Source organism: Schistocerca nitens, chromosome 1, assembly GCF_023898315.1.
Source record: "Schistocerca nitens isolate TAMUIC-IGC-003100 chromosome 1, iqSchNite1.1, whole genome shotgun sequence".
NCBI classification, from domain to species: domain Eukaryota; kingdom Metazoa; phylum Arthropoda; class Insecta; order Orthoptera; family Acrididae; genus Schistocerca; species Schistocerca nitens.
The window spans coordinates 1,201,681,667-1,201,700,777 of NC_064614.1; the positions used below are offsets into that span (position 1 = coordinate 1,201,681,667).

Consider the following 19,111-nt stretch of genomic DNA (forward strand, 5'->3'; position numbering starts at 1 on the left):
CAAGAAGGGCGACAGAAGCGTCTGTGGCAACTACCGGGGAATATCTCTACTCTCTGTCACAGGCAAAATTTTTGCAAGAATCTTTTTAAATTGCCTCCAGACACTTTCAGAGACTATACTACCTGAGTCTCAATGCAGGTTTCGACCTTCAAGAGGGACAATTGACATGATTTTCTGTGCACGACAACTACAGGAGAAGTGCAGAGAACAGCAAAAGCCTTTACTACTTCTTTTCTATGATATAGAAAAGGCCTTTGATACAGTTCCCAGAGAAGCCATGTGGATGGTCTTAAAATGATTCGGCTGCCCTGAACATTTTGTTGACTTGATTGAAGCTCTCCATGGTGATATGACTGGACAGGTCCTCTGCCAGAATGAAACAACTGGTGAATTCCCAATAACAAGTGGACTTAAACAAGGATGCGTTCTTGCACCAACATTATTTGCATTGTACCTGGCAGCTATGCTTTACGAGACATCCGTAAACAATGCAGGAATAGAACTAAAGTACAGGTTTGATGGAGGATTATTCAACCAGTCCAGACTCCATTCAAAAAGGTTCACCAGTACCATTCGCGTGACAAAGCTGCAGTATGCTGATGACAATGCTTCTCCAGCTCATTCACTCGCAGAGTTGCAGCTGTCAGTTGATTCCTTCAGCAGGGCGTACGAATGATTTGGTCTCTCCATCAATATTCCAGAGACAAAGGTGATGGCGCAGCCAACTCCTGGCTCCTCCGTTCCTGATTTCAGCATATCCATTTATGATATACCCTTGGAACAAGTGGACCATTTCCTCTACCTAGGAAGCATACTGTCATCTAACTGCTCATCTGGAAAAGATGTAGAGAATAGATTACATGCTGCCCATGTAGCATTTGGACATCTTACAAAGCGTGTCTTCTTGAATAAAGACCTAACACTGTACACCAAACTGATGGTGTACAAAGCTGTAGTCATTTCCACCCTGCTATATGGTTGCGAAACCTGGATGTTATATTGTTGTGATCTGAAGAAACTAGAACGCTTCAACCAACAGAAGCTAAGATATATCATGAACCTGAAATGGGATGACTTCATCTCCAACATGGCTGTTCTTGAGAAAGCAAAAATGTATAGCAAGGAAGCTCTTATCATTGGGCATCAACTCAGATGGGTCGGACATGTCCAGCAGATGAAAAATGACAGACTTCCATACCAAATGCTGTACAGCGAAGTGAGCACAGGTAAAAGGCCATGAGGTGCCCCTCTCAAATGTTATAAGGATCAGTACAAGAAAAATCTGAAAAACTTGAACATCGATCTGAGTAACTGGTCCACAATAGCAGAAGATCGAAGTTGCTGGCGCTCAGTTACCTCTAATGCTCTTCAAAACTTTGAGCTGGAATGTCGAAGAATGGAGAATGACAAACGTAGGAGACATAAACTCCTCCAGGCTCAGCCATGCCCTCCACCTGTAATGTCTGTGGCTGCCTGTTCCATACTAGGATTGGACTGTTAAGCCATCAACAACACTTCCACACCTGAACCGTGACAAAGGAAATCACAGGAGAGAAATGAAAACTTGGATACGAGTATCAGCCGCCGCTGCCGATGGGTAACAGGACCCGCTGGACCCAACTCCTTAAAAAACAAAAACAAAAACAAAAAATTGTTCTATGATAAACACAACACACACCATGTAGTAACCTTTGCAGAATGAAGCGGTAGTGGTTGATGTGTGTGGGTGCATTATTTTCTGTTGTCCATATTCTGCAAATCTGTCTGTTGACGTGACCTTGAATGTGGAAGTGAGCTCCACAGAATGTTCCCTGGCCATTTGTTGTCCTTTTCCATGCAAGAAAGAAATTCAAGAGCAAACATCAGCATGAAGCAACATGGGTAATTTGGTACGGATAGCAATGCAGGATATTTCGTAGTATTTTATGCACCATGCTCACAGCATTTCCAAAGTTTGGACGATTCCCCGCAGGTTGTGGCCACATCTTCTACTGACATTGGATCAGTTGTTTTCCTCCCTCTGCTACACTACATTTAGGAAGGACCTGTCGTTTTGAATTTCATAATCGTTTTCTCCAGATCCTTTTCAGACATCGGACCAATGCTTTTTTGAGTGTCTGGAACTTCTGCAGAGCTACTGGTGTGCAGTCGTCATTCTTGTAAAAGAGCTTTTGCCAGCAGCACACAATCCTACATTGAGACAGTCGTTCTGAGAGTCTCTTGTGCAAGCTGTGGAACAGCCCTGTACCTCACATCTTTTATTTTGTGTATTCTGCCAATTACAGCACCATCTAATGCAAAAGTTTTTGTTGCATTTGTTTTTTTTTATAATGTTCCCTATTGATAGATAACATTCCATTCAAATTTGACACCATTCTAATCTATGAACAAATGTTGGAGAGATAAGAGTGTTAAATTTTCAAATGTGAATAATTCACCCAAACTGGAATGTTATTATGTGGTGGTTTTCTTGTGGACTTTAGCCTACATGTGCCATATAATGACAGTCTATAAAGTTGAGTTACCTATGTCTGTAAAACATCATTTGTTCTATAGCAGACGATGATGGTACAAGATTCAAGGTCAGATATCTATGCACCACCTCACGTTGAGTCCAGCAGCTCTGTTCGTGAGCCATGCCCTAGTGTCATTAAGTCATTCATCACAGTTGTATCACGTACCTCATGGAGGCAAGTAATTTGTCATCATTGGTAGCTAGGGCTCTACGTAGGTGCTAATAGGTTAATAATGGGAACTGGAGAATTCTGTAGGCATGTGGGAATGGGCTTTGGCATGTTACAAAATTGTCCCAAAATAATGAAGTGGTGAAAACAGCATGACATTATCCGTTGTTAAGGGCAGAGCAGTTGAAAAACATTACATCTTTTCCCTGGGCACTTTTTATTGTTCAGAATCAGCTTCAGAAGGCTGGGCCACAAAAGGAATTTGTGGCCCTGAAGAAGACAGTATATTAACACTGATTCTATTGGCTATTGTTTGCATTGTATCTTAAGTGTCAAAATTCTGATGAATTGGTATTTTTCTTAGGAATAAGTTATCCCATAAAATTATAGACTGAAAGGTGTCCACCTCTAATCTAAAAACCTCTGTGGGCCATTTTGCAATGACTTGTGTCTGTTGGAGTGTGGGGCTAAATCTCGTTCTTTGAACTTGGAATGCTTCAGAAGATACATGGTTGGATTGATGCTTCCTACTGTAGTCAAATTATGAGTAGTGTGATAAGTACTGGTATATTCTGAGGGAGCAATCTGTTTCCAGCTGGATGAGCTTGCAATACATATAGCATAAATAGTGTAGGATAGAATGAGATTGCACCTCTAGATTTTCTCCCCATGCACTGAACTTCAACATTTATCAAAATGAATAGATAGAGAGAAAATGGATGGTGTGAGAAAACACATTGCACCAGTACTTTTTGTCTCAACATATGACTCAAACTGGTGTTTTACCATTTCAAGTGATTTTTTCCTTGTTAAACCTAATAACTCAAAATCTTTATGTTCAAGTAAATTTTCATGACGAAATAAAATATTAGAAATATTTCTCCAGTCTGAAATTCCAATAGTAGCAATCATACCTCTGAACAATTAATGTGGTGCACAAAGAATAGCACTGGTGCTACAAGAGTATAATAAGTCACTACACAAAGTTAACAATTAAATAAATTTTTGTTCAGATATTGGTTTTACTGCCTACTGACGTTCATGATTTATAAAAATCACCGTTACAATTTTGGTTAATGCCACAGTGTAAAAGAATGTCAATTGTTGATTCATTAACACACCATTCCGCAGAATCATCACTAATGAGGTTATATCTTTTGTTCACTAATGAGGTTATATCTTTTGTAATGTCTGATTCGACACTTAGGTTTTTGTGAGACTTGAATTCAGGAACAATTTGTTTTTCTTCATTTTAGGTATTGTTTTGTTCACATTTATTTCTTTCACTACAGCTGTAGCTCTAGACCTATCATCAGTACTACTAGAACTCAGAGTTGAAAAGCAACATTTTTGTGAAAAATTTGTCTACTCATCCAAACCTTTTTTTAGAACACTAGCTTATCATTCTTGCTTCTCCTTTGCTACTTTCTGACATGCCGCTCCGTTTAATTTTGCACATTTGTTTTTGTCACTCTTGTTCATATTAAAGACACTTACAAAATTGTCCACCAACACAAAAGAAAATAATTTTTAAATAAAGAATATACAGTTCAGAATCGTACCATGTGGCACACATGTACAGAGTCTTTTACTTTAAATATGAGAGCTTGGATTACTTGACCGAACTGTACTGTGAAATAAAATCATTAAGACAAAAAAGACAATGCAGAATAATTTAATTTCATTGTCACCTCTTTCCCTGTTCTCAGTGAACAGAACTTAGAAGCTGACAGTGTTCTTAGAATAATAACATTTCAAAGCTCATATTGTCGATTGTCGTTCTGATGGCTTACTTTAAAATATTATTGAACAGTTTCATAAATATGATTCCAGATGGGAATTGGGCATTTGAATTTCCATTCAGTCACCCAATAAACTAATGATGTTTTAAACCTAATATTCTTGACTCTCGTTCTTGTGTCTTGTTTAAACTATCAAGTTATTTCAAAATATTTGTATGTGCAGTCATTTCAAAATGTAAAATGTTAAAATAAATACAGCACAAAAAAATGCTACCCTCTCAAGCTGCTACCCCTAGACACATACCTAGTGGCCCTATATATAGATCTCCCTCTGGAAGGAATTAGATTAGGAAATGAGATACTAAAAGAAATAAGCGAGTTTTGCATTTTGAGCAGCAAAATAACTGATGTTGAACATAGTTACCATATTATGTAAAGGAAACTTGCTACTCACCATATAGCAGAGGTGCTGAGTGGCGGATAGACACAACAATAAGACCGTCACAGATAAATAAAGCTTTTTGGCTTTGTCAACAATATATACACACACACACACACACACACACACACACACACACACACACACACACAAAAGTGCGTGCATGCAAATGCAACTCAGCTCACCCGAACTGAAACTGCACTGTGAACAGCAGCACCAGTGCTTGATGGGAGTGGCAACTGGCGGGGGGGGGGGGGGGGGGGGTAAGAAGGGGCCTGGGGCGGGGAGGGTGAGAGATAGTATGGTGGGGGTGACGGACTGTGAAGTGCTGCAGGTTAGACAGAGGAAAGGAGAGTGGTGGGGAAGGGGGGGGGGGGGGTAGTAGTGGAAAAGGAGAGAAGTAAAAAGACTGAGTGTGATCGTGGAATGATGGCTGCGTATTGCTGGAATGGAAACGTGGAAGGGGCTGGATGCATGAGGACAGTGACTAACAAAGGTTGAGGCCAGGAGGGTTACAGGAGCATAGGATGTGTTGCAGGGAGAGTTCCCACCTGCGCAGTTCAGAAAAGCTGGTGTTGTTGGGAAGGATCCATATGATACAGGCTGTGAAGCAGTTATTGAAATGAAGGATGTAATGTTTGGCAGCATGTTCAGCAACAGGGTGGTCCACTTGTTTCTTGGCCACAGTTTGTCAGTGGCCATTGATGCGGACAGACAGCTTGTTGGTTGTCATGCCCACATAGAATGTTGTCATGCCCATATAGAATGCAGCACAGTGGTTGCAGCTTAGCTTGTCGATCACATGACTGGTTTCACATGTAGCCATGCCTTTGATGGGGTAGGTGATGTTTGTGACAGGACTTGAGTAGGTGGTGGTGGGAGGATGTATGGGACAGGTCTTGTATCTAGGTGTGTTACAAGGGTATGAGCCATGAGGTAAGGGATTGAGGGCAGGGGTTGTGTAAGGATGGACTAGTATATTGTGTAGGTTTGGATCCTTACACAACCCATGTTCCCAACCCCTTACTCATGGCTCATACCCCTGTAATAGACCTAGATGCAAGACCTGTCCCATACATGCTCCCACCACCACCTACTCCAGAACGGTCATGAACATTACCTATCCCATCGAACGCAGGGCTACCAGTGAAAACAGTAATGTGATGCTAAGCTGCAGTCACTGTGCTGCATCCTGTGTGGGCATGACAACATTCTATGTGGGCATGACAACCAACAAGCTGTCTGTCCACATCAATGGGCACTGACAAACTGTGGCCAAGAAACAAGTGGACCACCCTGTTGCTGAACATGCTGCCAAACATGACATCTTTCATTTCAATGACTGCTTTACAGCCTGTACCATGTGGATCCTTCCCACCAACACCAGATTTTCTGTATTGCACAGGTGGGAACTCTCCCTGCGATACATCTTACGTTTCCATAACCCTCCTGGCCTCAACCTTCGTTAGTCATCCAGCCACTTCCCTGTTCCCATTCCAACACTTCACAGCCGTCATTCCACCATCACACTCAGTCTTTTTATTTCCCTCCTTTTCTACTACTTGCTCCCCTCCCCCCCCCCCCCCCCTTCCCACCTCTCTTCTGTTTTCTGTCTAACCTGCAACACTTCACTGTCCACCACCCCCACCATACTATCTCCCCGCCCCAGCCCCCTTCTTACCCCCACCCAGTCACCACTACCATCATGCACTGGTGCTGCTGTTCACAGTGTGGTTTCAATTGCCTGAGACTGCGGTCGTGTGTGTGTGTGTGTGTGTGTGTGTGTGTGTGTGTGTGTGTGTGTCTACGTCTATTGTTGACGAAGGTCTTAATGGCTGAAAGCTGTATATATTTGTGACAGTCTTATGTGTTGTGCCTATCAGTGACTCAGCATCTCTGCTATATGGGGAGTAGCAACTTTCCTTTTCATAATATTGTTACATACCATCCTGGATTTTCTATTGTTTGATGACCAAAGTTACGAAGATATAAAATGCCAACAGGCTGTAGCAAGAAAGCTTTTATGAAAAAAGAGGAATTTTTTAACGTCTGGCATCAATTTAAGTGTTGGGAAGTCTTTTCTGAAGGTATTTATGTGGATATTTGTCTGGTTTTGAGCTTTTTATGAAAATGAAATGTGCATGATGAGTAGTTTTGAACAGAAGTTAGTTGAAGCTGGTGATACAAAAGAATGCTGTAGATAAGATTGGTAGACTGAGTGCTAATGAGGAAATACTGAATCAAATCGGGGGGAAAAAGAAATATATGGCACAACTTCACTTAAAGAAGGGATCAGTTGATAAAGACATTGTGAGACACGAAGGAATCACCAGTTTGGTAGTAGAGGAAAGTTTGTGTAGGTGAGTGGGTGGGGTTTTAAAATAAAAATTGTCAGCGGAGAGCAAGAGATGAATACAGTGAGGAGGTTCAGTTAGACATAGGCTGTAGTAGTTATCTGTAGGTGAAGAGGCTTTCACAAGATAGAATAGCATAGACAGCTGCATTTAACCAGTTTCCAGATTGAAGACAACAACAATGTGCCCATAGTTTCTATTTGGAGTGTTCTTTACTGTGCAGTTAGTCTCCATTGTAGTTCTTTCCGCTGTTTATCACATTCCGTCATTTTTCTCTCTGTGTTTTGTTCATTGCTGTCATTATTTGTTTTGATGGTGCATGATAATTTCTAGGCAGACAGGTTGTAGTCTTGTTTTGTTGATATAGTTGTTGTGCCATGTTAGTATTGTTTATCTAAAGTTCTTACTGATTTCTGGTAAACAATATTTAGTGGTAAAAATACCCTTACACAAGTTGAAATTGGAAGAAGTTATGTGCAGTATGTAAGACAATTTAATGAAATTTATTGTCTAATAGCACAAAAGTTTAGAAAGTGAGAAAGTACGAGGGTAATCCCAAAAGAAAGGTCTCCTATTTATTTCTACAATGGTTTACATCAGTTTACAGCTTGAACATTTAGCTATTTTTTGAAATAATCATCATTTCTGTCAATGCATTTTTGTAGATGCTGTGGCAGTTTTTGTATGCCCATGTCATACCAGCTCACCGCCAGATCTGTGGCTTTGGTGAAGAAGGATGCTGCCACTGATTGCTTGGTCTCAGGTGTAAAGTGGTATGCCCAGGCTTCATCACCCATGACAATTGAGTCCAGAAAGTTGTCCTGTTCGGCTTCAAGGTGGTGAAGAAATGTGCGGGAAGCATCAACTTGTTGCCACATGTGGTCCTCAGTCAGGATGCGTGGCACCCATCTTGCACACACCTTCTGGTAGTTCAATGTTTCCGTTGAAATTCTGTGATCAGTGCTTTGGGAAACCTCAGGAACCAACGTGCAGAGATCATCCAGGGTGATCCGCCGATCTTCACGCATGCTTTGCTCAACCTTCAGCACTGTCTCCTCAGAAATTGACTGTCTTCCACTCTTCGTTCATCGTGAGTTTCGGTCCAACCTGCTGCAAACTCTCTACACCGCTTACAAACATTTTTGACATCCATTTATGACTCACAATACAATTCCATCAATTGGCGATGGATTTCAGTCCACGCAGTGCACTTTGCGTTCAAAAACCAAATAACTGCGTGCAATTCACACTTGGCGGTAACATCCAATGGGAGCTCCATTCTCAACGGCTGCCAAGCCGAGACAGAGCACCTCAGCGAGGCATGTGCATGTTTACACACAGCGCGTGAAGCACTCTTCATAACAGTGTGACCAGCTGCCACACAAACAGAGTTCTGTACTTATAAAAAAATAAGAGACCTTACTTTTGGGATTACCCTCATAAATACAGTATAACTGCAATGACAATATGCTAATGTGATTTGTTCATCTTCAACAGGCAAAAACCCTGTAACAGGTGAAGGAACTGTTGGCTTCCGAGTGAGCAGTTATGCTCAGGGTAGCACTGCTGTAGGACCAGTTGATAGTTTAATACATATCCCTCAGCGCATGAAGCTTGCTGGAAAGGTAAATGTATTTTTAAATTATTTTCTGTCTCTTATTGAAGTCTGCAGAATTTGTTTGCTCTGTGGTATGTGAATACTTCCATCTGTAAGGAAATTATGTATCTGTTGTTGTTGACTGACATCTGGAGCTTTTTACGTGACACCAGAGGGTTACTGTAATTGCTCGATTACGAAAAAAAAAAAAATGTTATTTCTTAACTTGCCCTTCACTTTGCTTAGTAAGATGTCATGTGGTGTTATGATTTTGGTTTTCATGAAATTAGGAAACTCTTTTAGAAAATTTCAAGTTTTTAGTGTTCTTGAATGATGGAAAATTATTCCTCTTTCAAATCTCATTTGCTCTGTTTTCTAGTGAATGATGGGGTGCTGATATTCTGATGGCAGTGCAGAATAAGAATTCCTTCTAATCAAGTGTGCAACACCCATTTATATTGTAAACTGTCTACTACTGGTGGAAAAGGGAATGGACAAACATTTTAAAAATAACAGCACAGAATCTGACCATGTTGCTTGTGTCTCCAATTTATGCTATGTCCGATAAAAAAAATAGTTAGTTGGTTAGTTACGTGTTCCTTTGATCATCTGAATAATTCATTTTTTGAAATGATGCGCAATGAATCAGTTTATAGAATAGGTTTATGTGATTAGCATTAACATTAATGAACACAATATATTTTAGTCCTACTCATGCAACTACACTCAAAAACAGTTTCCTTTTTCTTTATAAATACTATCAGTGTTTAAATAGAAATTCATCTGTGGAATAGAAGGCGCTGTCCAGGAGAAACGATTTTTGGTTAGATGTAAAATTTGATTTGCTACTTGCCAGACATTTTATGTTTTTGGGAAAATGATCAAAGTACTTTTTTCTGCATATTGAACTCCTTTCTGACCTGCTGACAGCATTAATAGTGAAAAATAAAGGTCATTTTTCCCTCCTGTGTTGTAGGCATGGAGCTTACTGTTCTTTTTAAATTGTGATGGATTATTTGTGATTTATTTCAGTATCGAATATAGGTATTGTGATGATGCACTAAAAATGCCTAACTCCTTGAAGAACTACCTACATGATCAACCCAGGGGGCTCGCTATTCTTTGGTGGGTTCCTGCTTGGCTGCCATGGGCCCCCAGTCTTTGACGTGTCTGGGATGTTTTTGGAAATGTGTTCTGCATTTTCAGTAGCAGACATTGGAAGTCTCTCCACTGTTTTTCGTTCCTTTTTTCTTTCTTCATTCTACTTCTCCTATCCTCCCTCCGCTTTGGCGTTTGAGGTTCCTCTCTTTCTTCTTCCTCCCTGTGTGCTCCTGAAGGCTGGTCCATGCATCTGACATGTAACCGCATTAATAGTGAACAATAAAGGTCATTTTTCCCTCCTGTGTTGTAGGCATGGAGCTTACTGTTCTTAAATTGTGATGGATTATTTGTGATGAATTTCAGTAGCAAATATACTGGGTAATCTGTAATTCCCAGCCCTGGTTTGACAGATAGGGTTTGCACATATCACTTGGTACAGGCCAGGCCCAGAGAGGGGTAAATGCCTGAGCTGCTACCTTCCCAAATTGCCAGTTGGTTCCTCTTTCAGGTGTTCAGTAGGTGTGAGCAATCACCTAAGTGGATGCGTCACCCTCTGAGGAGAGGCCCCTAGTTGGAAGGAGTGTGCCATTGGAGATGCTGGCAGTCATGAGGGATTTTCTCACAATTAGCCAATCTTCTTCTTCACAGTCAATGTCTGCCAAGTGTAAATGGAATGAGGCTCACAATTCAAAGACCATCCCAGCTACACCATGGTTCCTTGTGGTTTCACATACTGAAGACCATCATTCCTTTGCTATGGTAAATCCGCAGTTGCCGGTCCTGTGAAATTCTGCTCTTGTTTACACAATACCACTTTGCTTTTGGAGACTACTACTGATTCTCAAACACAACAACTGCTTGCAGCTTTGCTCCTCCACAGCTATCCTCTTTGTGTCAAAGCCCATCAAACAATGAATTCTTCCCATGGTGTTGTTTAGACTAGGCTGCTCAATGGTCCGACCACGGCAGAAATTCAAACGTACCTTTCTGATCAGGGTGTCATTGCAGTCCATTGGGTGATAAAAAAGGTAGATGCATCCTCAGTGCCTACACACACTCTTTTTCTCACTTTTGATAGAGTAATGCTTCCATCACACTATGAAGTTATCACAATCTGACCGCACATTAGAAACCCAATGGGCTGCTACCAATGTCATCATTATACCCCACTCAAATGTCCTGTCAACACCTGCTCAAATGTGTAACCTGTGGTAGGGATGCTCACGACGGTGATTGTCCACCTACTTCTCCCTGCTTTATCAACTGCAGTGGTGACCATGCAGCCTCCTCCCTATATTGTCCAGTGTATCTCGATGAGTGGGCTGTCCAGGAGATCCGGGCACAGGCAAAAGTGCCTTACCCTGTTGCTCGCAAGTTGTTGGCTAGTTGGGAACCCTGTGTTCTACCATCCAGCACTTACAGTACTGCTTTTCACTCCACGAAGGACATGGCCATGCAGACATGCAACCTCAAATTCAGCACCACAGTTTTAAAATCATACAGTGTCTCAACAGCACCCCCATCTCCTCCTCCAGCTGTGCAACAAGCTACCAAACTTTTGCCTCATGGGGCGAAGTTACCTGCTACACAACCAGCAAGCTGGGAAAGATTGAAGGAATACTCCCGCAAAGCTTTTTTTATGTCCCTCCAGCCATCAAACATCTGCATCTTCCTCTGTCAACTGGAAAGGCTCCAAGAAATGGAAGGCAAATGGTTTTCTCCTTCGGCAACTCACAGATCCTCTTCAACAATGTTGCTGCCTGACATAATCACCCAGCTGACCTCCATGTCACCAGTGTGCACCACGAACCATTTTTCTGCCCTAGACTCCACAGACCAACAGAGGGATAATGCCAACGTCTCTGTAGATCTCATGGAGGGTGATCCTCCAACCTCTGTGCCCTCTAGCAATGAGTCTTCATAGGCTGGCACTCGGCAGCAGCCGAGGTGATACCCCTTAATTTCTTCCCTCCTCCCCTTTCCTTCTCATGACACTCCTACAATGGCACATTCACGGCCTTAGATCCAACAAAGAGGAATTATGGCTGCTCTTGAAATCACAGCGTCCACTTATTCTCTGCTTCCAGGAATCAAAATTTTATCTACACAACTGTTTTGACCTCTCACATTTCTTTCTGGTCCACTTTGACCTTTCCCCTGAGGATGGCATTACATCTCATTGGAGAGTCATATGCTGCTTGTCTGGGTGGATGTTCATAGCCAAACTATCTTCTGACTACACGACTTCAAACTGTTGCAGTCTGCGTTTTCCTTTTTCACTTCACCTTTTCCCTTTGCACTGTTTACATCCATCTGTCCATTCAGTGTCACCAGGGCAGACTTCCTGCAGCTTATTGGGCAACTCCATAATCCCCTTCTGCTGCTTGGTGAGTTTAATGTGCACCATCCCTTTTGGGGTTCTCCCAGAACCTGTCAGAGAGATGCCGTCTTGGCTGACCTCCTCTGTCAACTTAACCTCATCTGCCTTAACACAAGAGCACCCACACTCCTTTCACACTCCACTCACACCTATTCCCATTTGGACCTTTCCTTCTGCACTGCCCAGCTTGCCTGTCATCTCAAGTGGTCCAGTCTCTCTAACACATACTCGTGCAACCATTTCCTGTGTGCCATTTGTTTGCTGACTCCTAGCTCACCTATGTGCACACCCAAATGGCAGCTTTATAAGGCCAAGTGGAGGCTTTGCTCCTCATTAGTGACCTTCGACGAACATTTCCCCAGTTGTGATGATCAGGTAGAATATCATACAAACATCATCCTTACTGCCGCAGAACATTCCATTCCTCACACTTCATGTTTACTGCACCGTGTCGTGGTCCCTCGGTGGAGTGAGGCCTGCCACAATGCAATTCGTGTGCAGAGACATGCTCTCTGCATTTTTAACTGTCATCTTAAAGTGGCAAACTGCATTTGTTATAAACAGTTGCATGCACAGTGTCATTGCATTCTTCAGGATAGCAAAAAAGGTAGCTGGATTTCATTTACTACTTCTTTTAACAGTTCCACTCTGTCTTCTGTTGTGTGGGCCAACCTCCGACAGTTCTCTGGGACTAAGGTCCATTCCCAAATTTCCTGCCTAATCATAGCAGGTGATATCTTAATGGACCCTGTTGCTATCTCCAACACCCTGGGCTGCTGTTTTGTGGAGATTTCAAGCTCCACCCACTATCACCCTGCCTCCTTCCATTGGTAATGAGTTGAGGAGGCTTGGGTGATACCCTTTTCTTCTCAGAATAGTGGGTGCTATGAAGGAGCTAGCTCACTCTCTCACTTCATCCTGGTCCTCTGCCCCAGGGCCAGATGCTGTTCACATTCACATGTTGCAGCACCTTTGTCTTGCAGGCAAGCACTTTCTGCTTGACATGTACAACCACATCTGGACAGAGGGCACATTTCCCAGATGCTGGTTTGGAGCCACTCATACCCACACCTAAGACCGGTAAGGACAAACACCTTCCTCCTAGCTGCTGCCCCATTTCTCTCACCAGCTCTGTTTGCAAGGTGATGGAATGTATGATTCATGCCTGGCTGGTATGGTGGCTCGAGTCACTAACTGCTACACGGTGTGGACTTCACAGTGTGGATTTTGAGTGGCTGTCTGCAGTTGACCATCTTATCACTTTGTCAACCCATGTCATAATTGGTTTTCAGCAAAAATACCATACTGCGGCTGTGTTTTTCTATTGGTGAAAGCCTACAACACCTGTAGGTATCCTCTGTACTCTCTACACATGGGGCTTCCAAGGTTGCTTGCCCCATTTCCTTCAGAAATCTTTAAAAGACCGGGTTTTCAGGGTACATGTGAGTTCTGCCTTGTTGGACACTTTTATCCAGGAAAATGGTGTGCCTCAGGGTTCTGTTCTCTCTGCTACCGCCATTAATCTTATTATGGCCGGTCTTCCACTGGGCATCTCTGTCTCCCTTTTCATAGAGATTTTGCCATCTATTGGAGTTCTCTGTGGACTTGTCTCCTTGTGCAGTGTCTTCAGCATTGTCCCAATCATCTTTACTCATGGAGCATTGACAGTGGCCTTTGTTTTCCACTGAAAAAAAACTGTTTGTATGTATTTCTGGCAGTGCAGTCGGTTTCTTCCAACATCTTTACATTTTTGGACTGTTGCTCTTCCATTCACTTAAACTATGGCATTTATGGGGCTCATTCTCGATAGGCAACTTTCTTCATCCTCCAACTTGTCTTACCTGGCTGTCCGCTGTACACAGTCCCTGTGTCCTATGTGTTCTTCTTGGGGAGCAGATTGGACCACCCTCTTCTGTTTGTACTGGTTCCATGACTGTTCAAAACGTGACTATAGGTGTTTCATTTATGCATTTGCACATCCATCCATCTTATGCTTTCTGAATACAATCCACCTTCCATTTGGCCACTGGCACCTTTCATAATAGCCTGGTTGAGAGTCTGTATGCAGAAGCTGCTGAACTGCCGCTGTCATACCACCATGATTTTCTCCTTAGCAAATATGCATACCATTTGTTTGCCATGCATGGCCACCCATCCTATGCTTCCTTCTTCAGTGACTCCTTTGATGGCCAGTATGGGGCGTGTCCCTCTTCTCTGTTAGCTATTGGAGTTCTTTCAGCTATTGCTTCGACAGCTTAACTTCATGCTACCTGCCACTTTTCCAATGGATGCGAACCATCCATCACCTTGGCTTTGCGCGGCTGCCTGTGTTAACCGGGGACATCATTTGCTTCCTAAGGACTCTACTCCAGCCTTGCTCTAGCACCGTAATTTTCTCGACCTTTACAAGGAACGTCGTGACAGTATCTTTGTGTACATTGATAGCTCTAGGACTGACCATGGTGTCGGGTGTACCATCATCATTGACACAGTCGATTTTCGGTATCTGCTTCTAGAACACTGCTCAGTATTTGCAGCGGAGCTCTTAGCCCGGTGTCAGGCAACACTGTACATTTGGCGTTCAGGCTTTTTAATTGTGTCTTCTGCTCCAACTCTCACAGTGCTCTTCAGAGCCCATGTGTGCTGTATACCATCATCCCTTAGTGCAAAGGATCCAGGAAAGATTTCACTTGCTTTCCCTTGATGGAGTCACTGTGATGTTTATGTGGGCCCCTGGTCACATCGGTCTGATGGGAAATGAGCCCCTGCCACTGCTGCCAAGGCTGCAGTCCTTGTACCTCAGTCCGCTAGTTCTTCCACTCCCTCCAATGATCTCTGTGTTGCTATCTGTCTGCAGGCAGTGTCAATTCAGCATAACCACTGTTCTTCCCTTCATGGGAACAAGCTCCATGGGATCATGGGATTAAACCCCTCCCAGCGGCTTGGCTGACACTCATTGCCCTCAACTTTTTTGAATAATTTCGAAAAAGATGTCAGCAAGGAAATTGTATGAGAATTGTTTAAGTCTTTCTTGTCACCTTCCCAATGAAGCGATTTAACAGTTGCATTCCCAGTGCTAGTGATGCATTCCATATATCATTAAGGGTGTTACTTATTAAGTTGAAACAACACTTCAGAATTATGTTTGAAATTCCATCAAGACCACATTAGCTTTAGTTTTTGAAAATTTTTATTATTACAAGGACTATTCAGAAAGTAGGAACGTTTCCGTTTGACGCCGCTAGGTGCACGCCGATCGCGTATATTTTGGTATGTGTGTGCTCGGCAGCTCAATCGGCATCCATCCGTGGCAGTGGGAACGTCTCTGCACGTCTAGTTTTTTGATATTCGAATTTGAAATGTGTGCTGCGATTGGAAATCCTGCCAGTTGTGACATGCAGTCTGTGATACAGTTTTTGTTGACAAAAAACCTAAAACCTATAGAAACTTATCATGAACTGTGCGAAGTGTATTGAAACAACAGAATGGGTGAATGTTCCGTCCGGAAATGGTGCATTCGGTTTAAAAATGGCCGCACCAACATTCATGATGAAGAGAAGAGTGGACGCCCGAGCATTGTGACTGACGATCTTGTTGTTAAAGTTGATGAAACGATTTGTGAAAACCGTCGCTTCACAATAACGGAGCCTTATAAGAGCAGTTCAAAACAAACGCCGAGGAAAGCTGATGCCCAGAATTTTGTTTTTGCACAACAATGCCCGACCTCACATGGAAAACCACACTAAAGAACTCCTTAATTCATTCAAATGGGAAATTTTCCCTCATCTGCCCTACAACCCCGATCTTGCACCAAGCGACTTCCACTTGTTTCCTAAGATAAAGAAACGGCTTGCAACGCATTGCTTTGATGACAAAACGGAACTCCAGGCGGGCGTGACCCACTGGCTGAAGTCTCAGGTGGCAGAATTTTACTATGAAGGTCTTTCAAAGCTTGTCCACCACTATGTTAAGTACCTCAATGTGTTTGGTGACTATGTGGAAAAGTAGTATGTCAGTCGCTCTTCAGATGTATATAATAAATATATTTCTTGTACTTAGTTTTTTTTTAATGCCGAAATGTTCCCTAATTTCTGAATAGCCCTCGTATATTAATTTCAGTGATGGATGTTGGTGCATTTAAAGTTTTGTAGAATGACTTTGTTAAATATATTCCCTCACCCTTTCAACTAAATCATTTAAACTGCTTTTGCTGTTACAATTAGAAAGTGATTCTTAAAATTACTCACAACTTGTGAATTATCAGTCACAACATTGTCATTTAGTTTAGTTGTTACTGTGTCTTGTATACAGACTGGCTCTCCTGTCTTCCATTTACAGTATCCCATAAAGTTTTAATCTTACTATCCACATTATCTATTACTGTCAGGACACACATACTTCTTGACATTTTATTTATTTTCCATAAAATATCACAGTATTTTTTGTAGTATGCATGTAATGTCATATCTTGATGTATTCTGACCTTTATATAAATTTCCGTCTACCAATTGCTTGAGATTTTAATTCCCTCAGTTGTCCACAGCTAATATATGTGTGTGTGTGTGTGTGTGTGTGTTTGGATAACTTTTTAGGAAAGCAACTTACAAATATTGACACAAATTTGCTATGGAACCAATGGAACTTCAAATTGGCATCTCTTTTTACATATGCCCCCACCTCTTTTAACTTACTTTTAAAATATTGTATCCTGTTCTCATTAATAAGCCTTATTGCTTTGTATGAACCTGCCTTTGGGTTGTAAGATGCCTTATTGTTTGTTTCCATTAAGTGTGCGTCACACTTGGATAGTCCATTAACAGTGGGGTACATGTAATTTTTTCAACCTGAGCCCTGTCTATAAAAATGTTGTCCTCCTATCTTGCTGCACCCAGGTTGGAAAATTGACCGTTGAAATTTAATTCCAACCCAATGATGAAGATTCTAGTTCATTTTTCCCATCTGTATCTTTTAAAAAATATACATTGAAATCGCCGCAGACCACTAAATGTTTCCTCTTGTCTGAAAGATAGCTCAATAATGTATCTAGATTTGTCATAAATGGCTGAAAGTTTCTTAGAGGGGTTCTGTAGATTATTACAATTATCAGGCATATATTCTGCAGTAACAACTTACAACCACATTCTTCTAGGTTTTGATCAAAACAAAAACTATTTGTTTCAGTATTTTTGGCTTGCTGTTCATTTTTTTACATTTGTTGTAACTCTTCCCTTTTCCATTTTAACTCTATATGAAAATGATGCTAGTCCACAATACTTGATATTTAACTTCTCTATCCCTTTGGTTATATGGTGTTCAGGGGCACAGAACAAATCACTTCAGAATTTTCCACATCTTTTAGGCATACAAGTAGTTCATATGTCTCATTTTTCAACACCCTAATGTTCTGATGAAACAAATTAATTTTTTTCTGGAAACTATTACATATATTGTGGTGTTGTTGTGCTATAGTTCCTTTCTATACTCTCCATCTGTAGCCTGACTGTAACTTGAAAAATGTGCCCCCTTTGACTCCAGGAATCACAGGATTTTGTCTTGTGTTCTTTTACAGCCATATTAACCCAGGACTGGTCAAGACACTGTAAAATCTCCACATGGGTGTGCACTGTTGCAGCTACTACTTCCTTTAGGTCACCTTTAAGGGGACTTGCACTTGAACGACTGTCAAAAAATCAATTTCTTAAATTTATGTCTTAAAACATCCTCTGTAGTTTTCTGAGTGAGAAAAAGTTTACTTCCTGGAAAATAGACCACAGAAAGTACCAAAATAAGAGGAATTTAAAGGTGGCGGCATGCACCACAGTGTCCCCATGACACACAGTCAGCTCTGCCAAAAATAAAGTTTTGCCCTCATTTGTTTCATTTTCATGACTTCATAGTCCGTTAAGGGGTAAGATAGATACTGCCTACAGGAAAATTAGAGAGACCTTTGGAGAAAAGAGAACCACTTGTATGAATATCAAGAGCTCAGATGGAAACCCAGTTCTAAGCAAAGAAGGGAATGCAGAAAGGTGGAAGGAGCATATAGAGGGTGTATACAAGGGCGATGTACTTGAGGACAATATTATAGAAATGGAAGAGAATGTAGATGAAGATGTAATGGGAGATAAGATACTGTGTGAAGAGTTTGACAGAGCACTGAAAGACCTTAGTCGAAACAAGGCCCCGGGAGTAGACAACATTCCATTAGAACTACTGACGGCCTTGGGAGAGCCAGTCCTGACAAAACTCTACCATCTGGTGAGCAAGATGTATAAGACAGGCGAAATACCCTCAGACTTCAAGAAGAATATAATAATTCCAATCCCAAAGAAAGCAGGTGTTGATAGATGTGAAAATTACTGAACTATCAGTTTAATAAGTCACAGCTGCAAAATACTAACACGAATTCTTTACAGACAAATGGAAAAACTAGTAGAAGCCGACCTCGGGGAAGATCAGTTTGGATTTCGTAGAAATATTGGTACGCGCGAGGCAATACTGACCTTACGACTTATCTTAGAAGAAAGATTAAGGAAAGTCAACCCTATGTTTCTAGCATTTGTAGACTTAGAGAAAGCTTTTGACTATGTTGACTGAAATACTCTCTTTCAAATTCTAAAGGTGGCAGGGGTAAAATATAGGGAGCGAAAGGCTATTTACAATTTTTACGGAGACCAGATGGCAGTTATAAAGAGTCGAGGGGCATGAAAGGGAAGTAGTGGTTGGGAAGGTAGTGAGACAGGGTTGTAGCCTCTCACCGACGTTATTCAATCTTTATATTGAGCAAGCAGTAAAGAAAACAAAAGAAAAATTA

At 41.7% G+C, this 19,111-nt stretch overlaps 1 protein-coding gene across 3 annotated transcripts in view; it reads left to right on the forward strand.

The window, feature by feature from the left end:
- LOC126201052 (tRNA (uracil-5-)-methyltransferase homolog A-like) overlaps positions 1-19,111 on the forward strand; it is a 102,119-nt gene that overhangs the window by 65,775 nt on the left and 17,233 nt on the right. For all 3 annotated transcript variants that reach the window (XM_049936757.1, XM_049936758.1, XM_049936759.1), the window contains one exon: positions 8,717-8,844. In XM_049936757.1, coding sequence (XP_049792714.1) covers positions 8,717-8,844 — 128 coding nt within the window. The remainder of the gene's footprint in view (positions 1-8,716; positions 8,845-19,111) is intronic.